The following is a 25,036-nucleotide window of genomic DNA, read 5'->3' as shown; positions in this document are numbered from 1 at the left end:
TCTCTCTCCCTCTCTCTCCGTCTCTCTCTCTTTCTCTCCCTCTCTCTCTCTCTCTCTCTATCTCTAGTGTGTGTATGAGGAAGATTGTCCCTGAGCTGATGTCTGTAGCAGTCTTCCTGTGCTTTACGTATGGGACGCCAGCACAGCATGGCTTGATGAGGTGCATGCAGTTCCACGCCTGGAATGCTAACCCAGGGTCACAGAGGCAGAGCACGTGAGTTTAACCACTGTGCCACCAGGCCGGCCCCAGTGGAGCTGTAGTATGTTAACAGAAGAGGACAGAGACGCTGTAGTCATTTTTAAATGTGAAAGTATGTGGGTCACACAAAGCTAGTAAATCCAATAGTGGCAAGTGGAGAAAAGGAAAAACACAAAATAATATGTCTATATTGATTGCTGCTCTTGTAAAGATCATAAGTGAATGGCTAGAATTTCTTGTTCATTGGGTTCTTAATTTGTCTAGAGTTACCTGTTTATAATTTTCAAACATTTAAAAATAAAGCAAGGGGCCGGCCTGTGGCGTAGTGGTTAAGTTTGGTACACTCCACTTCAGCAGCCCGGGTCTGTGGGTTCAGATCCCAGGTGTGGACCTACACCACTCGTCAGCAGCCATGCTGTGGCGGTGACCCACGTACAAAATAGAGGAAGATTGGTACAGATGTTAGCTCAGGGCAATCTTCCCAGCAAAAAGAGGAAGGTCGGCAACAGATGTTAGCTCAGGGTGAATCTTCCTCACCAAATAATAGCAATAAAGCAAGAGAAGCAGCTACCTATAGGAGCCGTAAGTGTTTTTCAAGCGTGGTGGTGAATATGCAGCAAACCGAACCCTGGCTCCAGGATTGCAGTGACGGAAACAACATGGTTGACTTCCTGTCTCTTGACGTAACTGTCTGATGTGCTTTGTGATGGCATGGAGGCTACCAGAACCAAGCCAGGGCGTATCAGCTAAGTTATTAGAACTCATTGTCCTAGGCCTGCAGTGTTCCCTCCTCAGCCTCTGGTTCCATGCATTCTTCGGGCACAGGGCCTCTTCACTAATGCACTGGTTTTCAGACTCCACCTCCAAGGAGCCCAGGGCCCCACACAGGAGTTTACTGTTTAATTTTAAGGTGTTTCCTACCTGATGTGAACATTTAAACTGCTTGAAGAACCCATTTGTATTCTTCTCTTTAATCTGTCTTTATATACTGAGGTTCCAGGTTATATTTTTATTCAAACTTGGAAGATTTATGCTTAAGAAAAGCTTCAAAACCACTTTGGAAAATTAGTCTATTAGATAATAAGCAGGCTATTGGGAAGCATTTCTATGTAAGAATTTTTATTTCTTTGAAATGGCTTCATGGAAAGTAAAGTTGTTAAAACTTGAAGATAAAACTTGAGATAAAAGCTATGAGTGAGCATTGAGAATTATCCCGTCTTAGTAAACTGGGAGCTGGGGTGTGGTGAGGCATGGCCCCGTCCTCTGTGGCTCACAGAGGGGGGTGTCTCGTCAGTGTGGAGAGCCGGCGCCAGCTGGTTTGGGGGCTCACTCTTCCTGAAGGCTGCGCTTCCTCGGGCTCTGATCACCCACATGCATGGCACTTGTGCTGGACCCGTAGGCCAGAGACATGCTCTGTTTCAGGAGGAGCGCCAGAGCACGTTTGCTGGTGCAGAAGGAACGTAATCTGTAGAGAAAGGAGCAGGACTGGCAGGCGCCGCATTCAAGAACACCCTAGACTTCCTGGCAGGACCAGGCTGAAGCTGGCCCTGGCCTGCTCACAAGGGCCAACCACGTGCTCCCCCCCGGCTCTGTGTTCTGTGGCGTCATGCTGGTAGGTTTTAGGGGCTCACGCGGCTGCCTGTGCCTCCCTCCAGGAGCCTGGGGCCTGGGCTTCTGCTCTGGAGCAGGGTCAGCAGATACAGCCAGGCTGTCCAGCCCACAGTCTGTGTAAATGAAGTTTCATCTGAAGACAGCCTCACCCACTCTTTGACCTATTGCCTAGGGCTGCATTTGTGATATAATGGCAGATGAGCCAAAAAGCCAAAAATGCTCACTTTCTGGCCCTTGACAGAAAAAATTTGCCAACCCTGTTTTAGAGTTTAGTGGGAAACTGGTTCTGGATGCATTAAATTCTCAGGTTGAGAAGAGATTGGGGTGAGGAGTGGGGTTGTCTGCTAAAGGCAGCTTTTCTCTTCTGTTTCCAGTAGAGAACAGTTAAATGAGAGGGAGCCTCAGTGTGTTCTAGTAAAGTGCCAGTTACCTCTCAGAGAGGCCCGTGGGATCATGGGACTTGTCCCCGGAATCTGAGCCGTGGTTTAGGAATATAAATGACCCTGCAAGGCAGGTATCGTCTCTTGAGCACTGCTGGGAATCAGAGGAGCAGGCTTCCTTCACCCTGTCCTAGATTTCTGAGCCAGAAGTAGTTCAGTTCAGCCCAGCCAGGCCTTTTGGGTAGTGATAATTTTCTTGAAAAGGCAGAAATGCCATGCGACTGGGGCTGATGCCAGGGTAAGCCTGAACCCTCTGTCTTCACACATGGTCTGGAAAATCCCCAGATGCCTGGCCCCTGGGTGTACTTCCCACGGGCATGAGAAGTGCCAACTGCCCGGGCCTCGAGGCCCCTCCCCGCGGGGTCCCTGCTTGTTGAGTATCTCAGACTCAGCCCCGCCTCCCACTGGCAGGCTCTGAGTCCAGGCGCAGGACAGGGCCTCGCTCTTCCTCCTGGGCTGTGGTGTCCCATCCAGCCCTCCCTCCTTTTTGCCCCATGGGCCCAGGCCCAGTCCTGTGAGGGCTCTCCCGCCACACGCCAGTCTGCCTCACACACTGTCCCGGCCACCCTCTCGGTGAGCCGCAGCATCTGACGAGCGCTCTGCTTGCATCCTCTCACCAGTTAACAAATGCTTCCTGGGAGTGAATGCTCCCAAGTTTTTATAAATTCAGTAAATAATAGAACTTTTGGAGTAGAAAAGAAAACCAGAAGCAAGCTCCTCCTGCTAAGATGACAAGCACTTCCTGTATGGCAGCTGCTGTCCTAACACTGGCCACAGACAAGCCCGATCAGTTCCCACCGCAGCCCAGAGGGCCGGCGCCCTTCTGACCCCACTCGGGGAGCCAGGCCGGTCTGGTTAGAGCAGCTGGCCTAGCTGGCAGGGCTGGCGAGTGACGGAGCCAGGCCTGCAGCCTGGGTGTTCTCACTGTGAGTCAGGACACAGGGGTCATGAAATCAACTTAGTAGATGGCCAGTCAGCATAAAGAAAATATCAGAGTGTATTGCATACAGTGAGGGGAAGCATAAAAATTGAAACGTGTGTGTTCACGTATACATGTTACATGCATGTACATGATCGCACACACACATCTGTATGTAAGTCTGTGCTTGTACTTGACGTCAGTCTGTCCCACATGCTTTCCCCCGTGCAGAGCACATAATTGGCTGCCATGAATGTGTTTGGAAGGAATGAGCCGCCAGCCTCATAGCCAGAGCCCTGTGTGTGTGTTTCCTGCAAAATACCTTTTGGACACCCAGACCACATGTCTGCTCAGGTCTTGCAGTGGCTCAGGCCTGTTAGCACAGACATGCCACATCCTCCTGGTGGGAGTCCCTGCTGTGGGGGTGGGGTCCACCATCCTGGCACAGATATGGATTATTGGAGGGTTTTAATTCTCTATCATTACGTGTGGATCTGACATGAATAGGCCTCTACATACCTGCCTTTTATTCTTCCCTCTCCAAAGCTAAGAGCCAGCCTCGCTGTTGGGTATTCCCAGGAGGGCATCAGTGTTTGCACTCATCACCCTGTGTTCGTGGAGGCTTCAGGAACCTGGAAACTTCTAGAGTCCATTTTCAAGGCTGTAAATTAGCACCGCTGTGTCAAAACTCACCTGTGCACTGAGGGCAGCACCCACATCATTTTTCTGTTCAGTGTCCCTTGAGCAGAAGACTTTGAAAAGCAGATTTTCAAACTAATTTTTATTACACCGAAGTATTCATGGGTGCACAGCTGTATGTGCACATCTGTATATCACAACCTCATTGTGACTTCTTGCGGAGGATCAGGGACTAAATTCCCTTTCTTCTTTTTCATCCATTCTCATTCGTGTGCCAGGCAGTTGATAAATATCCATGTGTGTTGTGGGACCCTCAGCACAGCTGTTTGTGGTGGGTGCCTTCTTGTGCTGGCACTGGCAGGCAGGTGGTGGGGCTGGACCAGCCAGGCTCTGGGTCTGCCCGCCTCCCCCTGCCTAGATCCAGCTGCTCTCTGCACTGAAGACTCTGTGAGAAAAAGATGGTCCCGTCCTTGAGGACAAGGCCCTGAGTGCCCTGCGTGGCACCCTGTCACAAAATGGCTGGAACAAGGACTCTGCTCTTCTCACTTCTGCAGCGCCCTTTCTGATTTTCTTCAGCTTTCTTGTCCTTGTCCTGCTGTCTGTCCCTCCCTGCCTCCTTCCCCTTTCTCGTCCGTGCCCCTTACTTCTGTGTCTGGCCTGCCCATGCACATGGTGCTTAGGGCAGAGACAGCTTTGGGCTGGAGGTGCTCAGGTGATCTCTAGCATGAGTTTGGATTGACTTTATGAATTTGAGGCATAATGAATTTGGGGCATAACTGAAGTATAATAAAATGCTAATGTTTAAACTGTTGTTTGATCAGTTTGGGCATATGTATGCACTCAGAAAACGTTGAAACTGGATGTACAGAAGCAAGAAACTGAAGATGCTGTGGTGGGCCTGCCAGCTACCAGGTGCTGTTGTGCTTGTGTGCAGCACTGATCTTTAATCTCACTGAGCAAAGTAAAAGACAGGATGACCACTCCCCTAGTAAACACTTCATTAGAAAATAGAGACGAGCAAATCTACGGTTACAGATTTCTTCTTAGAGACCTGCTTGTGAATTCCGTGGCTCAGGCTCCCCAGCACCGAGAACTTCTGAACTTGGTATCAGTGTGTGACGGCTTCTGTCAAGGATGATGTAGGTTTCTCAGTGATCTGGAGAAAGGACATACTTCACCAGTGCCCACTGTGGAAATACCACTAGGAGAAATTGAGACAGCTGTCACTTTGCTGCCAGGTTTTTGGGAAGACCCTCGTTCCATGTGGTGACAAGTGGCCATACAAATTTTGGGTCCTTGAGAGTTTAGGGGTTAAAAAATAAGGATTTTCTTTGTTTCTCAAAGAAATATGAAGAGAAGTAAAAACGCTGCTCATAAGCAAGATCTATCTGTTGGGCCCTCAGCCTCACACAGCATCCCTGTGCTGTCTTTGAGACATCCTGTCATTGAAAGACTGAAATGGATTTAGCTCCTTTGTAATGAAAAGGCTTGTTGTTCTTTCTGCTCTTCGTGGAGCAGGGAGGGGGAGCTGGTCTGCGCGTCCTGGATTGCCGTGTTAGCCTCCAGGGGTCAGAAGACTAGATCGTTTATTAATCGTGACAATAAACTACTTTTAACAGTAAGAGAAGTGGAAATGCTGACTTCATGTTGGTTGTGAGAGGGCTCCTTTCACACAGCCCGTCTCCTGGACCTTCAGCCAGCTGTGGTGGGACCGCCCCTGCCTCCCGCCTGCCTGGGAAATAAGCCCCAATTTATGCTTTGTCATTTCTGCATGTGTGAGTAAGATGAAGGGGAGCGCAGGAAGAAAAAATGAGAGGCCAAACCTTCCGTTCTCAAAATCAGGACTAAAAAATAGAATGTCCCCAAGTCTTAGAATGACAATAGTCATCAAAGGCGTGGTGTGATCAGGTCACACAAATCTAGGTCGTTAGAACACTTTGGAGCTGACGGGTTCTCCGTGGATGATCCTACTCAAAGGTGGTGCGAGTACCCCTATTTTCAGTTGTGAGAAGTGAGGCTCTTTCCGGAGGTCTCAGAGCAGGTGGAAGAGCAGCGGTCCCGGGTCTTCTGACTGTCCCATGTGGTGTCCATCCCACCTGGCCACACTGAGCCAACGTGGGGGAACTGGCGCCCATGTTCACAAAGCTCACCAACAAGGGACGCTGCTGGTGTGTGGATGAGGCTGGCTGTGTCTGAAGTTTTTAGATACCGAGGCATCCAAGGGGGCTGCCAGGTCCTCTTTGGTGCTCGCAAGGGAGCGGATCCCATTGTTCCACTGGCTTCCTCCGCATGGTGTAGTAGGATGAGCTGGATCTCTGAGCTCTGTTCATTTGTTTTTTCTGCTCAGAGTATTTTAGGGGCTGCCCTTCCCTTTTATGGTCTGTAAATTTCTGTTGACTGTGTAGGAAAGAACATTTTGTTGAAGATGGAGAGATTTCCGAGATCCACCCAGTCCAATCTGCTTCCCTTTTGTTGTGATGGTCTGAGGCTCTTAGCTCATTTCCATATACTTCTGAAATTCCCTCTTGGATATAAAGTTCGTTGGCATCCTGTCCTTAGAAGTTCAAAGGGCCTGGCGGCCTGCAAGCAAAGGGCAATGCCACGAGAATCCTCAAGTTAACACCCTATCCTGGAGTGCATGTGGCCTAGGGGAAGGAAGGAGTCTTTCCCCAAAACTGGTTTCTTTCCTTCATTCCTGATTGTTTGTGTGTAAATCTATTTATAGTAAATTAAAGGAGACATCCGGCCAGCAGTGTATAATGATATAGTTTACAGGGGCCCCAGCCAAAATGTTGAAATTGCTTACATTTTACTCTTGCCACAAAAGGATTACTATAAAGGCTCTCCCTCTTTCAAAGGCAATAAAAACAAAGAGCGATGGAAGGAGGCTGTTTTTAAATGCACATAATCACTTCCAGGTATGGTTAATGTTGAACTAATAATAGAAGATAAAATGGTAGACTGCTGGCTCGGTGTAACTGAGCAGGCTGTGATGCAGTAGAAGAGGGCCTGAGACTGGATTCTGAAAACCAAATTCAGGTAGAATCTCCCCGTCAAGAGTGTGCCTGAAGTGCTGAGAGAGGCCATGGGCTCTGCCTCCGTCAGCAGAGGCAGCCGGCGCTGGGGTAGACTTCCGTATTGCCTGGTGTGGGGTGGAGGGAGTTCCTGGCAAAGTGGCCAAGTCCTGCTGGTAAACCTTTAGTAAAGTGTGTCTTTACTCAAGGGCGTCCGCATCCAACTTGTCTGTTTTCAGTACGTTGTGCAAACCTGCAGCGCCCACGCACGGACGGGCAGCAGCTGCTTGTGTCCAGGCGGTGCCCTCTCCTTCCTTTCCCCTCGGGCTGAAACCCCACAGTCCGCAAAACGCAACTCTGCCTCCTCAGGAATGTGGAGAGCAGTGTCTTCCTCTTGTTGCTCTGTTTATTGTTGCAGTCAACAACATTGGACGAGATCGGGTACTGCAGGAAATTAAGTGGTTGTGGTTTTAAAGGAAACCTTCATTGACAGCAGCCAATGGGCTGGAGCACCGCTGTGTGACTGATGTGCTCTTAATTTCCCATTTACGTTTTCAATTTATATTATCTTGCACAGTTGTGTTTAAAAACATCAAAATACCTAACTGAAAAATGCACTTTCCTAAAGTTGACTAACAGCCCTGCTAATAAGGAACATGGTGCCTTTCTATGTAAAGAAATTAAACTAAAATGAAATTTGAAACTGAAAGTGTCAACAACATTAATATACTTCAGAGAGCCACTTTGCTCACATGCAGTCTGTCATGAAACCTGTGAGGCTCAGGAAGCCTGGCAGTCAGTCTGTTGCTTACTGGATTGTCTCTCATTTCTTAGGTCCGCCATCGGTGGTGTGAACTCGTTGTTAAGCACAGATACACAAAAGCATACAAAGATGTGGAAAGATTCCTTCAGGAAGATCAGGTACGTTTCATCGGCAGCAGGCCAGGACTCTTTAAATGCCGTCCCCTGCCTGGTGCACTTAACACAGGGCCCCAAGTTGTCAACATCTTTCAAAACAGATGCATAGCCATTTCCCGGAGATTTGTAAGCAGTGGGGAGGAGCTTCCCGCTGCACACACCTGTGCCCTGGTGCTTCCGTCTCTCTGGGATCCCCTCGACTCATCCCCCTTCAGGGCTCCCTTGGCTCTCCCTGGCTGTGGACCACTCTGTCACCAAGTGAAGCACGCCGCAGGTGCCCCTGCATTGCTGAGTCTCGGGTTAGGATTGTGGCCTAGAGATGCCATGCTGTGGATCTGTGTTTCCAATGGCCCTAATTTAAGGCATGAGTGGAGATGAGACTCAGAGAGCCCTGACTGGCTGGAATAGTCTCCATTTGCACCTGCCACGCCAGGCCAGACCCCTGTTTCCTTCCTGCCAGAACTTTCTTCACTGTTCACCAGGGGAAAGTGGTCACCTTCCAAGGAGCCTGCAGAATGCATGTGTGTGCCTGAATGTGTTTGGGGACATCCTCCTTGCCACCTCTGCACCCACCCACATGTGTCCCCGGCATGGTGGTGCATGTGCCATGGGTTCTGTCTGCTGCTGGAAGTCAGCCTGCAACTCGTTCCTGTTGGCGTGACCAGTGCATGCCTCTGAGCAAGCTTTCTGCCGAGCACCATGGGCTGAGAGAATGGGGCTGTGTTTCAGCTGGGGGTGGAGCTGGGGGTGGCACAAACAAAAGGACTCTTGATAGGGCCTGAGTAGGGGGAGCAGCCAGCAAGGAAGGGCTCCGTCTTCCCACAAAGAAAATTATATGACTTTGTACCAGAAGAAATGTCACATTTGCACAGTGGAGCAAGAGGTGTTTGGAAACACGGAGGGGCTTATGAGAGGGACAAAAATGTAAGTGCAACTTCGAGTCTGTTCTGAAAACCAAAATTGACTACAGTGTATTTGGAGCCGTGATCTCCGCCAGCTGCGAGTTACCACATCTCACCTTTCTCAGGAATGGGTTTTTGAACTCCTCACTACCCAGTTTTTATTTTGTGCTATCTTTGAGCTCCTCCTTTTAATTTCTTCCAGCAGAATGTGATCCGGCATAACTGAGCTGGAACAAGAAAGAAGGCAGAACCAAAGGGGTCTTTTGGTCTTCCAGCACATAACTGGCTGTTTTAAAACTCTAGGGGAAATGCAGATGTGAGTGTGTGCAGCGTTGTTCCCGTAACAGAAGGGACCGCGCTCGCTGCAGTGCTGGGCACCGTTGAGGGGTGCAGTCGGGCTGGGCTGTGGCAATGGCACTCTTCTTGGGCGGCGTGATGGCTCTCCCCTGTGCAGTGTGGTGATCTTCGCTTCCCGGCTGTGCCCGGGGAGGAAGTGCTGTGTCAGTGTGACTCACACAGCACCGTGGTTCCTCCAGCTTGCCGGTTCCCTGGTGCTCATTATGGGACCCTCCCTGTCCCTGTCCAGAGCAGTCCCACACAGTCCACAGCAGAGGTGTGCTCACTCATCACTCTGTCGTCAGTTAAATCTCTAGGGTTCTGCTGATGGGAGTGATAGCTGAGAATTCCTTGAGGTTTCAGTGAGAACAAGAAAGAGGAGCTTGAGCTGCAGGTTCTAGAAGGACAGCTCCTCAGGCATGTATCTTTTCTAGGGAGTTTGCCATTTCTAGACCAGCAAGTTCATGTGCAGCAAGCAGAGACTGCGTGTGCATGCATGCACGCACCCTGTCTTTTCCTCACACCCTCTGGCCTCTGTGCCCCCGCAGGCCATGGGCATATACCTGTACGGGGAGCTGATGGTGGGTGAGGACGCCAGGCAGCAGCAGCTCGCCCGCAGGTGCTTCGAGCTGACCAAGGAGCAGATGGACAGATCCTCAGCAGAGGTGGTGGCCGAGATGTTATTTTAAAGAGGTGATTCTCTCCTTTTCCTTTCTCCATTGTTCCCTTCTAACCAGAGATTCCTCTCAGGAGTCAAATAGTTAATAACCAAATAGTGAGCCCTTTGCTTAGCCCGAGTGACTGGGTGGCCTCAGAGAACAGAGAGCAGGTGGCCTCGTCCACCCGAGAGGGGTCGCCGGGAAGCAGAGGCTGTCCACCTCAGGCACAACAGCTCTCGCCGGTACCGTTTTCATCTCTTGAAGTTGTCTTGTTTGTGGGAACACAAACCGCGGCGGAGCCCCTTGAGCAGGTTTGGAAAGCAGGTCAGGCAGCCCGGCAGAAGCCCTGATCCCAGTCTTCAGGGCGAAGGCTGACCCCGAGTGCGCTGCCGGCTCACCCCGAGTCCTGAGCGGCACGCAGACGTTCTCTCCTCCCAGGCTCTCTGAGAGCTTGAAGTTCCTCAGGGTGTCCCTGCTTGGCCGAGGAGGCCAGCAGGGGGTCCTCCCTTCAGACTGCACCGCCCGCTCCTTGGTCATGCCCTGTGGCTTCGGGCACGACCTTCTACCTGGTTGTGTGGGAGCGGAATTTCTCCCCAGTTGACGTTGGAGTGGGAGTCCTACATCATCTAAATTACTTCCTTTGTTAACTGTGCTTGGAATTGACCTGTTAGATTTATATCCTAGCAGTTAGTTTTTAACTTTGGGTTTCTGCATTTTATAAGTAATTTAGCAATGGTACATAAAGTTTTATAAGTAGAACTGTGAGATTATAAGTGTATTTTTTCCCTAACAATCAGTATCATTTATGTGTCTTCTCAGTTTTTCTTCAAGGTTTTATGTGATGCAATAGGATATTTCTAATTTTGTATCTTTTTTAACTTAGCATTTTTCATGTTATATAGCTTTTCTGTAGATGTAGTTTTTAATGGCTATTTAATATTTTATGTTGCTATTCTTAACCCATTGTTAGACATTTACTTGCTTGTAATGTTTTGCTCTTATAAACCATCTCTGTCCAATATGTTTAAGTATCTTATTTATTTGAAAGAACTCTAATACTGAGGAGAGCAACAAAGTTTTTCTAACGTATGATCCTGTGCTTCCAGACGAGTCAGGGAGCCGTGTTTGCAGGAACAGGGCACAGTGGAGGTGGTTGTGGTGGGTGTCCCTCTTGTAGTGAAACAGCCGTGGGGATGCTCCCAGACCCCCACGGGCAGCCTCCGGCCCTGTTCAGGATGAGCGGGGCCATTTAGGAACAGAGCAGCTGCACAGTGGTCTTGCCGCCACCTTCCTGTGGTCATCCATGTTAAGTCGAGTTTCTCTTTAGATGCTCAGTGTTACAGAGGGTTCGTGTTTCTGGAGGTGTGTGCGGCTGCACCAGGGCAGACTGTCCTTTGATGGGTCCCTGTCCTCCACGGGACGGAGAATGTCAGCAGCCTTCCGCTCGTGGTTCTTCCTTGTGATGTTTTTGCCCCAATCAGGCAAACGAGTACCCGTCCAGAGTCTGCTGTTTTCTCACCTCCCACTGAAACCTCCTAGATGGCCCCAGGGGCATGTGCATGCACCCCACCTTCCCCACGAAGAGCAGTGACAAGGGCTGCTCTGAGTCGCTCCTTCCAGCTGTCGGGAGTTCTTCCCCACTTGGGGAGCACAGGCATCCCAGAGCACTAAGAATCAGTGGCCCTGGCATTGGGGCGGTGGCTGACTGAGCGAGGACGGCCACAGCACGGCTGGCTGTGCGGCGTTCATTTCACATCCCAAAGCCGCACTGGCATTTGTGTGGTTGTCTCTGAGTCCTTCTGATTTAAATAAATGTACCTCTAGGACGCCAAGTAAATGAGCAACAAGCAGAAATAAAACCCATTTGGTAGTGTAGCAGGCCTGGAGGTGGTGTCTTCACCTCGTGTCCGAGGAACCGGTGCATGCGGTGCGGGCCGTGAGCCGGCAGGCATGGTGCTGCTCCGGAGTGCTCTGGCTGCTTGGGTTCCTGGCATGCTGATTTGTGACTTAAGATTAAAATCACATTGCCAGGGATTACCACGCAACCACGACCTTGGCTGCTCCTCCAGAAGCCATAGTTATCTCTCTGCAGTTCGGAGAACAGATGCGTCTCATAGCTCCTCTCTGGAAACGGAAGAAGCCAACAGCCATGGAAGATGCTCACCGGCCCTTTCATTTTGCCCAGCGACGACCTCTCTGACGAGGTGCAGAGCTTAGCTGATTGGTGAACAGTGACTGGTTTCCGCTTTGTTCACAGTGGCTAAGTTCTGCACCTGAAGAGAAGGTGAGATGGGGACAGTTAAGTTGGAGACACTGGGGCAGAGGCCGCGGCTGAGCGGGCAGCTCGGCTGCCGAGCACAATTCTGGAGGATGAGAGACCCGCTCGGCCCCAAGGACGCGCTTTCTCCTGTTGTGAGTGCAAAGAGCTTACGAAAAGTCTACGGAAATATAAATCCACTAATTAGGTATCTGTCTCAAAGGTCAAATGTATTTAAAACTGAAAAATTATTCTTACAAAAAACTAAAACCACGTGTATCACGAGAGTCCAGTAGAACCATGTCCGTGGTTGGTCGCATGTGAGGAGGCCTGGGGGCTTCCGCAGGAGGCCCCTGCTGTCGCCTCCCGAGCGTGGTGAACTCTCTCTTGTGTTTGCAGTCTAGGTGAGTGTCTCCTGCCGCGAGCCCGGCCGAGGCACTGCTTCTCTCCTCCGGCTGTCGATTGGACCCGCCCTCCGGTGCCTACTGAGCTGATATCAGTTCTCATTTTACACACTGGCTCAGTTCAGCAGGAACAGGAGTCGAGCCCTAGAGCGAAAAGCCTTCCTGTGTGTAAGTGCCAGAGGCTCCGGAGCCGGACTCTCCTCCCTGAAGGCAGGCCCGACGGCGGTGGCGCCGGCTGCGTGGGCCCGTGGCGCGCTGGTGGCACCCTGCAGCCTGCGGCCGGAGAGGAGGGCACCTGCTACCCAAGGGCCAGGTGCCCCTCTCCCGGGGCCCTCACGCGGTCGGAGAGCCTTGGGAGGGAGCACGGCTCTTCCTGGGCTCTGTCTGTGGATGAAGCCTCGGTCCCCGCCGCTGCCTTTCAGAGCCGTGTGTGAGCCAAGCGAGAGCACACAGCTCAACTTAAAATCTGCTCTTCAGGCCATGAGGCCGGGCCTCACCCGTCCTCCACACTTTGCGGGGTCCTCTCTCCGAAGCAGGGAGCACAGGTCCCAGAGGGACTCATTTGGCAGAATTCCTCCGTTGTGACTGGGCAGTAAATTTTCTTGCTGTTTCCTTTGCAGGAAAGATCACAGCCAGATTCTCTTTCATACATCTACTCCTGGCCCTGGTGGGCCCAGGATCCGTTGACCCTGGACATCAAAGGAAGGATTACGGGGCTGCTGAGGCCATCAGCCGACAGCAGGGGCCACGTCTTGGTGCTTCTCTTTCCAGGGGCTGTTCCCAGCAGAGCTCAGGAGAAAGGTGCCTCCTCGTCCATGGCCTCCGGCCACGGGATGCCGAGTGCGGGCTGTGGCTCTTCTGTGGGCTCGAGGCAGCTCTGTCACACGGACGCCTGGGACATGGGCGCACTGAAACCTGCTCACCTCAGCATGTGGCTGCAGTGCTGTTTCTCTGCTTCTGAAGGTCACAGAGTTCGTATATACTGGGACCAGTGAACACCTCCTCTGGGTCATTTCAGAGGGATTCTGTGCAATTATTTTGATATGTCCATTATTTAGATTTTTCCAGAATTTTAGTAGATTTTCATAAAGGTGTACAGGATAAAAATCTAGGATTTATTAATAATAAAATGTAATGATAGTATTTTTGTATTCCTGTTTGCTTCTGAATTTAATACTGTTTAAAAAAAGAAAGAAGTCGCGTGAGAAAGGGCGTTCTCTGCGTTGGCTCCTCTGTGTCCTGTAGGCTGGGGAGAGGGGCTGTCCAGGAGGGCGCAGGGCGAGGTGCTCCGCCCTCACTGGCACCCAGCTCAGCGCCCTGGCAGTCTGGGGTGGTGTCGCCTTTCTTTCCCACCAGGTACTTGAAGTTTGAAAAAAACCCCAAAAAACGAAGCTTCCCAGTTGTGTCCAGAGTCGGGGATGGTTGGACATGCTGGCGAGGCCACGGGGGTCAGCGCAGCCCTGGGCGGGCCGGGCCACCTGTGTGCCCTGGCCAGGCCACCGCCCTCCGGGCCGCGTCTGACCTGTGTGTGGGGCGCCTGGCTTCAACAGCTCCCTCCCTTAGAAGCTCTTGGTCTTCGGGATGGTCTGGCAGTGGCTGTCGTTCTAGAAGGTTTCCTAGGGATTTGCTGTTTGCTGTACGTGTGCCCTGCGTATGATTGCGCGTGCTTTGTTTACCATATCGGTAGGAAGATCACAATTTGATTGTTAAATTTGACTAAAGATAAGAACACTGCTTTCTGTGAAGACGGAATAAATGCTTTTCCCTTGTGGTCGGTGTGAGTGTGTTTGGCCTCTGTGAGGCAGGGCAGGAAGGGGCCCGGGGCCCAGGCAGTGCCCGCCTGCCCACCTGCATGCAGTCAACCCTCAGCGCCTCCTCACGTGCTGTGGGCCACCAACTGGCCCAGTGGTTTGGTTTGGTCTTGTTTTTCCATAACGTTAAAGCCATTCTTTGTCGTCTTTAGAAACCACTGAGGCAGAGCCGAGCGGCCACATGTGTGGGATTTTGCCCAAGGATGGCTGCTGCTCTTGCTCCCGTGAACCCCTGAGTCGTGCAGCCGCTCTGACCATGGCTGTGGCCAGCAGGCAGTGGTCAGTGCTGGAAGGGTCATCAGCACTGACGCCCCTTGGCCCGTCCTGCGGGAGCTCTGCCTGCGCCGGGCGTTGTCCCCTGGGGGAGGAGCGGGGGAGAGCGAGCAGGCCTCTGCTAGGGCTTCTGTCCGCCCGCCAGCCACACCCCGTCACCCACTTCTTGGAGCGTCGATGGCCCTGGGAGTGGGGACTCCTGGCTGCCCCTGCGGCGTTGAGAGGACTTGAGAGCACGCGGGGGAGGAGCCCGTGGCCAGGACCTGGCACAGGCCGCCGGATTCCAGAGTGGCCTCCAGTCAGTTTGGAGACAGAGATCTAAGACTAGAACTCTGTATTTTTAAAATAATTCTTTTTTTTTTTTTTTTTTTTAAAGCTCCCTGTTGGTAACTGTGGCAGCCCCGGGTGGGGAGGGGCTGGGTCGCTAGGCACCGCGGCCCCGCCAGCTGCTCTCCGCCTGACGCAGCCCCATCCCGTCCCGGAGCTGCCTGGGTGCGGGCGGGCGCCTGTCCAGGCCCAGGACAGGGCTGTGCCGCTGCCCTTCCCGAGTGCCCGCTGTGGATCAGGCCTGGGCAGATGTAATTCTGTCCCCAGGGTCACATACCAAGTGACAGGATTTGAACGTGCCTCCACGTGGCTTGGAGTCTTCCTCCCCACCACAGTACCTCTCAGCTCTCGGTGTGGACATTGGTCCGGAGCAAATTCACGAACCCCTGTCTTGTCACGCAGCCAGCCTGGTTTGGAGAGGCCCACGCTCCTGCCCAGCATGCTGCAAGGGCGGGCCAGGGGACACCTGCTTTGGAAAGCATGGAAACTTGAACCCGCTACGGTTAAGTCACCTTGGGGACATCACCAAGACCTCATGGGAAACTGGTGCACTTTCTTAGTGGCACAGTTTCTGAGCCCTGCTGCCCTTAGAGGAGCACGTTTCTGGCTTCAGGGGCCCCCATCCCGTCACGGTTCCCAGGTTGAGCAGAAGACAGTGCGAGCTGCCCTCCAGGCTGAGCCGAAGGACCGTCTTGCCTCGCTCCATGATGGGCAGACGTGCCAAGAAGCGCCTCCGTAGGCGGCTTCTGCGTCGTGCAAGCGTCACAGAGAGCACTGCACGCACCTGGGTGGGACAGCCCGCTGCATGCCTGGGCTGTGCGGTCTGAACCTTAGGGGACCACGGTTGCATGGGCCGTCCGTCCTCCACCTAAACGTCATGCTGTGGTATGTGACGGTGACCCGATAGGAGGAGCCCATTTACCAGCAAGGCGAAGCCTCCGCTGGGCCGCCAGGAGGGCAGGAAGGCCCACGGTGGCCGTCATCCCCCAGTCTAGTGAAAGCAGATGCCCAGTCCCTCTGCCTGTGGTGCCTTCCTAAGCTGTGTGCCAGTGGGGCGCTCACCAGCCATCAGGAGGCCGTCAGCCATGGGGGTGCTGTGTGGCTCCCACAACAATGCTGCTCCCAGTGAGGCACCCCCGGCCACGCCTCAGGCCCGCAGAGCCCTCCAAGGACTCGGGGCACTGGCAGAGGGCAGGACTGCACCCCCAGCGGGGTGGCAGCACAGAAGCGGTGGCAGGAGGCAGCCCTGTCCTCGGAGCCATGGATCGGTTAGTTGCCAAACAGCTGCCCTCCTTGGAGAACAAAGGCTCTGGAAGTGGCAGCACTCCTCCTCCCTTAGTGAGCAGACCCTGTGCCTTCGCAGAGCAGGGCTGACTGGGGACAAGAGTACGTCTTCTCCCAAGGTCACCTCGGCTTTCAGTGCATATGGGAACAGGCCAGGGTCAACCTGTGGGCAGACCTTGGGCAGCCAGTCCTCTGATGTCCCCCAGGTACGTGGCCCTGCACTTGGCCTGCTGGGCTCGGCCGTCACCACCTGGCCACCTGTGGCAGCACCTGCTCCCTTCCACCCAGGGTAGGCTGAGGGGCTGAGCTTCATGAAGAGGGGGTGTGAGGGCACCCCAGGAGTCCTTGCTGCCCATTCAGCTCCCCCCACAGGACCTGGAGCTCTGCCAGTCACAGCAGGAAGTGGAGTTGGGTGGGGGGACAGGGAAGAGCAAAAAAGACTCTCACTTCTGCTTGGCCTCTAGTTTAGGATTATACAGTTTTAAGACATCTTTTTTTTATGTATATATGCTTTTTTTGTTGAGGAAGATTGGCCCTGAGCTAACATCTGTGCCCATCGTCCTCTATTTTGTATGTGGGATGCCACCACAGCATGGCTGATGAGCAGTGTAGGTCCGCACCCAGGATCCAAACCCGTGAACTCTGGGCTGCTAAAGCAGAGCATGTGAACTTAACCACTATGCCACCAGGCCAGCCCCTAAAGCATTTATTTTTATTGGAATTTCAAACCAGAACACTGAAATGATAGTCTCCATCTGAAACGAGGTACAGAGATGTCACATTCACAGGCAGCACCCTGTGCCCCAAGTATAGGAACCAGAAACAGTAACCTGTCCTTTAGCACGCAGAGCAGAGCTCTCATGAGTTCCAAGCAGCCGTTTCTGGTGCATTCCGGCTTTCTCCTCTGAGCTGCTTGGTCCAGCATGTACACGCAGCAAAGCCCCAAGGCCTGAGGAGGCCGGGGCCCCCGTGCATCTGCCCACACAGCAGTGGCCTCCGCCGTGCTCAGCCTCACCAACAGCAGCTGCAGCGCACTGGGTGTCTAAAAGCAAAAGCTGTGTGTCTGTGGTCAAGGGCCAGTTGTTCTAGAGCCTTCTGTTCAGGCCTACCACCACCTCGTCTTCCAGTGGAGCCGCCCCGGGGGCGCAGACCTGCCCTGCGAAGGGAGTCGGTCCCTCCCAGCACCTGTCCTGCAGACAGAACTTGGGTGCCCCAGGCCCATGGCCTCAGCTGCCGGACTCCCTGGGCAGAGGGCCTGCCACAGCCCACACTGGAGAAGGCAGGGAGGGGTGCGGCCCCTGGCAGGGGGAAGTGCAGTGACTTGGGGCTTCAGCGATCCTTTGGAGCGCCCCTTCCCCAGGGCACCTGCGCCGTGAACCACCTCGGGGTGCACAGAGAGGGTGGGGGCCCTGTGGGCCGGGCCCGGCCATGGCAAAGACTCCATACAGGGGTCCCGAGACGGTGGCAAACCCAAGCCTAGACTTCTGGAGCCTCGGTCCGAGGTCGGGTGGGGAGCTGGGGGTGGAAAGGGGTGCCTGGACCTGCCGGGCAGTGCCCAGTGACCAGGTCAAGGAAGAGGGCATGAGCTCAACCCCCAGGCCACTGTCCTGGAGGACAATGACCTGGCCCTCCCTGGCTGGGCCCTGAGGTTTACAAGGGGGGAGGGCCATTCAGGGAGGTTTTATTGATCTTTTCCCACCCTCTGGTGCCATCCGGGAGATGGATCTGCTAATAAGGCATTTCTGTTCCAGTTCGATGACTAGAGAAAGGGGGTGAAAAAAGGGGAGGAGGCCATCAGCCAAGCCGGGGGCGGAAGGAAGCCACCGTAAAACTACCACGTGCCCAGGGCCAGCCCGGGCTGTGGATCACCTGCCTGGACCGTGGCCAGACATCCGGGCACCCTGGCATCAGTGCATGGGAGCAAAGGCAAACCCAGCCCTCATGGGAGGAGCAGCCAAAGGAGCCCACTGTGGGGGCTGGGCCTGGGAAAGGGGGCTGGTGTAGCACCAGAAACCCATGGTTTTGTGTGTGTGTTTGGGAAGACAAAGCAGAATGCAGAAATGCAGAAAAGGCCTCTCTGAGCACACGCTTCCATCTCCTCCAGACAGCTCCCATAAAACGAATCTGGCCCCTGCCAAGTGCTGCTGGAGACAAAACAAGCTCAGCGCTTCAGCTGCTCAGCCCAAAGGCCTGGGTGGGGAGACAGGACGACTGCTCCAAAGACCTGTCCAGGGCCCTCCCTCGCCCCACCGGGCCCCGCCTGTGCCGGCTGCTGGGCCCTGGCCTCCCCTGACCTTGGAGGCACAGCCCTCAGCAGGACGCCCGCCGCCTGGGGAGCAGAGCCCAGGGGCTCACGGGATGTGGCCACCGCCCCCACTCCCAGAAGCGCCTCTGCTGCTTTGGTGGGAAGCAGAGGTGACAGCGCGTGGTGTGGCGTCTGCTCTCTTCGGCCCTCTTGTGCCTGCAGCTCTCTTTGGGGACTGCTCCCATTGTGAAGCCCAGCCCGGGAGGGTTCGTGCCTGTCGGGGGGCAGGAGGTGCTGAAGCTGCCCGCGGTTGGGCCCTCGCTGCACTGCCCAGAGTCCTGAGTTCCAGAAAGTTCTGCTCTGATAGTTCTCCCTTGTCCCACGAGGTCTGGCAGAACAGGCCTTGAAAGCAGAAGTGTGTGTCCTAAGACTGGCGAGGACACGCTTGGCAAGATCTGAGAGGGAGGCGTAGAGGCAGCGCCCCCGCCTAGGGCGCTGGCACGCTTGCCCCGGTGCCTCGGTTTCACCTTCTGACTGCCTGATTTAAGTCTCCCAGGCTTCGCTTCAGTTATGTCTAAGCAGAGAGGCTCAAGAAAAATGAGAATTATGGAGACAGAAATGACTTGATAGGTAGATAAAAGCCAATTACACTGTTTGCCGATGGTACAGTACAAGCGTGCATTTATGTTGGGTTGTAAAGAAAGGACATAATTTAAGGGAAGGAAATTGTCGCTTTATGATTTTATCTGCTTTAATACATTAAATTATCAGGGAAGAGGGAACTGCAGGAACTGTGGCTTCAGGGCACGTGGGGGTGGAGCAGGCCGTCCCACAGAGCAGGAAGGTGGTTATTAGTGATCCCAGAGGCTGGGCAGATGACAGACTGACATTTGGGAAGTGGGTCACGGCCCACAAACTGCTCCATCTGGGGGCGCTCAGGCCATCTTCCCTCTGTGTCAGGGTGCCTGGATCCAACCATAATGAGCAAGTCGTCTTTTTCTAGAAAACTCTATGTCCGATGCCACAACCTAGGTCCTGTGAACAGGCTATAAAAATGCCACCATGCTGACAAATGCAAGGAGCGCCAGCAAAGACGTCTCCTGTTAAAGCGACAGCTGGCCCGGGGCCGCCTGACCCTCACGGCCCGTTTAAGAGTGAGCCTCTCTCGGGACAGACAGATGAACCTTCCCTTATGTATTGATAATTTGAGCTTCTGGTTGTGAATACATCAAACATGGAAACAAATATAAATAATTTGTAAGCAAAAAGTAAGTGTTCCTCCCCGTTCTCCTGGTCCCTTCTCCAAACTCATCCCTGTTAGGAGACTGACCCGTCTCTGCCGCAGCAGAGACTCTAAGGATGCGCTCCAGCAAACGCATGTCCACACCCCGCGTCGTGCTCAGATGGAAACAGAGTACACAGTGATTCTTCCGTGTGGCAGAATGTTTCACGATTGGCACATACTTTGCCTCTATTTTGATGTCTCCATTGTCGGAACATCCCAGCCTCGAGAGGCACAGTGCGCAGTCCGTAGGTTCCTCTGCTCAGGTCCCAGCCCTGTGAGCTGTCGTCTGCAGAACCTTTCTGGGCTTCAGTTTCCTCATCTATAAACCATAGATAAATTTATTAGGTGGGTGTGAGAATTAAAGGCATGAATTTACATGAAACCCTGATAAGCAGGGCCTGGTGTCAACTGTAGAGGCCTCTGCTGCTCCATTTGTTTATTTCCTTAAGTCACTTCGTCAGCCCCCTCCCGATGAACACTGGGCTGTCTCCAGGGGCGGCTTTTGGACACAGTGCTGCCGCGAGTGCCTGGGCCCCCCACGCGCACAGGCGCCAGTGTGTCCGTGGGGCTTCCCGGACCTGCTCACGGTGGACCCGGGCAACCGGCAGTGGGGGGAGGTGGCTCTGAAGAACGGGGCTGTTACTGGATAAAAGGATATAGAATTTTTTAAAAACTTTACTTAATGTTTTTATTGTGGTAAAATATAGATAACATAAAATTTACTATTTTAACCTTTTTCAAGTGTTCAGTGGCATTAACTACATTTACATGGTTGTGCAGCCACCGCCACCGTTCATCTCCAGAACTTTTTCATCGTCTGGAAGTGAAACACTGTCCCCTTTAGACAATAACCCCATCCGCTCCCCCAGCCACGGGCAGCCACCACTCTACTTCTGTCTCTGTGCATTTGACTCCCCCAGGTACCTCACAGGAATGCACTCACACAATGCTTGTCTTTTTCTGTCTGGCTTATTTCACTTAGCAAAATACCTCCAAGTTCCCCCATGTTTCAGCCTGTCAGAACTTCCGCAGGAGCAGCCCTCTGTGTGGACGGACCACACTCCGTTTGTCCCAGCACCTGTCGATGGACGTTTGGGCCGCTCTGCCTTCTGGCCGTTGTGAACAATTCTGCCGTGGACACTGGCGGACAGACAGCTCCCCAGGTTCCTGCCTCCCTTCTTGTGGGGGTTCATCCACAAGTGAAGGTGCTGGACCGTATGGGGCCCCGTGGGACACAGCTGGCGCCAGGATGTGCAAATCTCCATGTTAATATCTGACCCCTTGACCTCTCTCGGGCAGAGTGCCTTGGCCGCTCCTGTCTTTTCCAACCCGATAGGGAAGAATAACTGTATGAATCTGCATTTCTTGTGAGCTGTGTTAAATATTTTAAAGCCTTTTCAAACCCATTTGTCTTTCTCCTTCTGTTAATTGTGTGCAGTATCTGTGTCCCCGGCCCATCAGTCTCGTGGATTGTGGCATTTTTCTTACTGATTTGTAGAAGAGCTTTATAAGTTAGAAAACTAGTTTGCAAATATTTTTCCCCAATTTGTTATTTGTATTTAGGTTTGTTTGTTTTGTTTTTTATCTCTGTATGGTCAGTTTTATCCATCTTCTTTGATTTCTGGGTTTTGTGTCTGCACAGAAAAGGTTTTCTTCGTGGCCTAAGGGCCAAAAGTGGAGGATTCTTGGAAGTCTGCGCGGCTGCGGTTGGTGCCTCGGTGCCTCCCCCTCGCGCCCAGAAACAGTCTCTCCTCCCCAGAGGCCCAGGCCCAGAGCCTTTGAACCTGCGCGGCCCAGGCAGCGACTCGGGTGGGGGCGGGGCAGGCTTCCTGTCAAAGTCTGCAAAGCAAAGATGAGCGGGAAGCTCTGAATGAAAGACGTGAACATTCTTCCTGCCTCTGGAGGAGGAAGTGCTGGTTTCATACACACGTTCCGGCTCTCGGAGTAACAGACCGTCCTCCCGGAGCGGCAGCCTTCCTACCACCCTCGGCCCTCCTCCTCCTCTTTGTGCCGCAGGAAACCGCAGCCCTGGAGAACAAACGTCTAGGTGCTGACATTCAATAAAGACAGAGGGCTGGGCCTTTTGTTTGTCATGGTCGTTTTCCTCTAAGAAGTAGAGATTCGACTCGATTGCTCAGCACCATCGTTCCCTGTTGATGGAAATGCCTTTATCATGTGCTAAATCTCTGCACAGGTGACTCAGCAGGTGTTCACTGGGCTCCTGCTGTGCGCCCGGCACTACTGCAGGGACTGGGAGTGGAGCCTGTCAGTGAAGACGAAACATAAGACATAAGTAGATGACCTAGTGTCTAGATGGTATTGGCTGTTGGGGACAAAAGTCAAGGTAGTGCACAGTGAGGGGAGGAGAATATGGGGTGACATTGTCATTGGGGTGGTCAGGGAGGCCGCATGGAGGCAGTGACATGTAAGCAGATGAGAGAGCTGGCCTGCTTGTCTGGAGGGTTCAGGACAGCCCATGCAAAGGCCCTGGGGTTGCACTGTGTGTGAGTGACTGCCAGGGGGCCCAGGTGGCTGGAACAGGTAGGGTAGGTGAGTGAAGGGATAGTAGAGAATATTAGGAGATAAAGTCAGAGAACAAAAGGGGTCCAGATTGTGTAGGGCCTTGAAAGCCACTTTAAGAATGCTGGATTTTCCTGGGCGAAGAGGGGGGCTTTGGACACTGGTGTGAGATGATGACACTGGAAAGGGATCGCCAAGACACTGCTCGAAGCAGAGCAAGGGTGGGAGCAGGGACACCGGGCAGATGATGGTGTCAGAGAGCAGAGGGCAGGAAACGGTCAGATTCAAGAAGGTCCTGATGGGCTGGACACGAGGGTGCGAGAAAGAGGGGAATCAAGAATAACCATGGAGTTGGGCCAGAGTTACCGTCAACTGACCCAGAAGACTGGGTTTGGGGGTGGGGTGGGGCTAGTGGAATCTGCACTTGTTAATTTGAGATGGTCACGGAGATGCTGGACGGGCAGTGGGACACTCAGGTCCGTGATCCAGGAGAGGGGTGTGGCCTTCTGCAGAGATGGCAGGTGAAAGCCCAGTGGAATGAGGGTTCACCAGGTGGAGGCACCCACCAGGAAGGGGTCGAGGTTGAGCAGGGACTAGCTCTCGGGCTAAGTTCCAGAATGTTCTGTCCGCCAAGGTTGCGGGGTGAGCGACAGGTTAGGTGCTGCCCAGACCAGTCAGAGGAGTTCCGAGCGCGCTCGGCCTGGCAGGGACAGTCTCCTTGTGCTCCCCATCTTAGGTCCCACCAAACTTTTGTAATGACTTGGGCTTTAGAATATGTGCAAACACACAGCACACTTCATTCTCCTCCACTCCCCTTCACTTCCAGAATTTTCCTGGCTGTTCTTAAATATTTATTTTTCTATACGAACTTTGGAATCAGACCATCTAGTTCTCTTGTGAGGATCCTATTGAGTCTAATTTATGTCTCTGTAGCAGTTAGTGTTTCTATCCAGGATGTCTTTCCAGAAGGAAAGAACCACCAGTTAGAGCAGTAGGTCTCAACTTGGTGCGGGGGGGGGGTTCCTCTGGGAGACACTTGGCAATGTCTGGAGAAAGTTCTGATTGTCACTACTCAGCTGGCCTCCGGGGGAGAGGCCAGGATGGTGCTAACCACCGTAGGAAGCACACGGCAGCCCCCCACAGAGCCTAAGGCGGCCACACTGTTACCAGCACCACGTTCGAGAAACCCAGACGTAGGCCTTCTGCCACGGGCCCGCCTCTAGTTTTCTTTATTGCTGAGCGTTGGGCTGTTTCAGGGGACACAACCGTCTCAGCTGCTCTAGAAGAGTCTTCTTAAGAATAGATGATATATAGTGCTGTGGATGTATTTTCTTTCCTTCAGCTGCCTGGGCTCTGACCCCTTCCTGCAAGAGGGCGATACCATTGGTGGTGTCCAAGGTGTAGGTCCTAGAAGCAAAACAAGTCAGACACTTGCTTTTCCAGCTCCCCTTATGGCTTAAGGGCAGGCAGAGGACCTGGGCTCTCCGAGTCAGGTGCGCCAGCCAGGGCTCTGACCAGCGCTTCTGAGAGTGGGGTACAGGGGCCTGTCCCCCTGCTGGGGGTGGCAGGTGAGGCACCAGAGGGCCAGGGGTGCTGAGCTGCAGGCTTCAGGACGCACTGGGTCTCCTCTCAGGCCACTCTGCAGCCAGGCTGTGGCCACTGCTGCCGGCTGGCCAGCGCTCAGCCTTGTCTGCCTGGCCATCTGCCGCCTCTCAAACACCCTTTGGACAATTCCCTTTTACTTTCAACATTGTGTCCATTTCTGTTGCTTGCGACCGAGAAGCCTGGCTGATACACATGGATTCATCATAATGTGAGGAACATCAGAGGCCAATAAGATTTTCAGCGTTGATTCATGACACTGCCGCCACAGACAAGTTAAGACGTGTGAAACTTCCAGCGTCGAAGTATAGAGGTCCCTGCCCTGAGCACCCAGCGCAGGGAGGTGCGCGACGTCAGGACTGGGAAGGGGGGAGTCCTGCACTATAAGCTTCCTTGTCACCAGTCTGTGTATGAGGGGCATGAATTGGACCCACAGTGTAAACGGTGGAACTGGATTTTAGAAGGCGGCTTTAAGACATACACGTCTTTATTTTGCCTCATTTTGGTTCTTTATGAGTAATACGGTTGGTGGTGATAACTTAGAATTGTTGGATGAAGTCCACGAAATCCGTGTTCAATCCAGCGTCAAGCAGAGGGAAGACACGCCTTCCAGCACCCCTGGCGGCGGGGGGCTGCTGACGGGCTGACAAGCGGTGCGAGAGCAGGCCTGGGACGCGGGGCCTTCGCGCCTCCTCCTCCTCCTCCTCCTCCTCGCGGCGCGCGGTCCGCCCGGGACGGCGGCTTCCCCCTTGCGAGTCCCTGTTCTTGACGAGTCCTCGTCGACAAGAAGCATGGCTTTCTCCCGTCCCCTGAATGCGCTCCCATTTTTGTCCCAGCACTCTTGACCCACCAGCGAGGAACGGGGCCTGGTGGAGAAGGGCCAGCAGCAGCCGCAGGCCGGAGTCCCGGCCAGGGGGCGTCTCGGGAACGCGCCCCGGCCCGGTGCCCGCGCGGCCGCGAGGCGTCGGGAGCAGAGGGCGACCCGGGGGCGCCGCGCGGTCCCGAGACGCAGGAAGCGCGCAGAGAGGACGACTGCGCGTGCACGAAACGGTAACGCTGAAGTCTGGCTACAGAAAAGAACACCTCCGTCCGAGGCGTTTCATTGGTCTCAGCAGCCCCTGCTGACTGCCCCTACAGTCACTCGCCCTTCTTCCTGGCAGTGGGACCCCAGTTTGTAGGCATCTGGTGGCAAGATTCTCAGGCCCAAAGGATAAGCCGCAACTGGGTAGGCATCTGGTGGCAAGATTCTCAGGCCCAAAGGATAAGCCGCAACTGGGGCTTTCCAGGGGCAGAGCCCTCGGGGTCTTTGCAGCCTGAAGCTTTCCCACTTGGGGAGTGGAAGGAAGCTTTTCCTGATAAAGGCGATAATATCTAATGAATGCAAAATTAGA

General features: G+C 53.5%; 2 protein-coding genes across 2 annotated transcripts in view; one reads left to right on the top strand and one right to left on the bottom strand.

Annotated features, from left to right (window-relative positions):
• AOPEP (aminopeptidase O (putative)) overlaps positions 1-13,055 on the top strand; it is a 332,639-nt gene extending 319,584 nt beyond the window's left edge. Inside the window, exons 17-19 of the mRNA XM_046663936.1 lie at positions 7,657-7,743; positions 9,527-9,671; positions 11,669-13,055. Coding sequence (XP_046519892.1) covers positions 7,657-7,743; positions 9,527-9,667 — 228 coding nt within the window. The 3' untranslated portion in view covers positions 9,668-9,671; positions 11,669-13,055. The remainder of the gene's footprint in view (positions 1-7,656; positions 7,744-9,526; positions 9,672-11,668) is intronic.
• A 3,633-nt stretch (positions 13,056-16,688) lies between these two features.
• FANCC (FA complementation group C) overlaps positions 16,689-25,036 on the bottom strand; it is a 256,029-nt gene continuing 247,681 nt past the window's right edge. The window contains exon 16 of the transcript XR_006889046.1: positions 16,689-19,842. The gene's annotated coding sequence lies outside the window, so the exon portion shown is untranslated. The remainder of the gene's footprint in view (positions 19,843-25,036) is intronic.

The sequence above is a fragment of the Equus quagga genome, chromosome 6 (genome assembly GCF_021613505.1).
Source record: "Equus quagga isolate Etosha38 chromosome 6, UCLA_HA_Equagga_1.0, whole genome shotgun sequence".
Taxonomy (NCBI): domain Eukaryota; kingdom Metazoa; phylum Chordata; class Mammalia; order Perissodactyla; family Equidae; genus Equus; species Equus quagga.
Note: the sequence above shows the minus strand (reverse complement) of the source record. Positions and strands in the feature narration are given on the sequence as shown.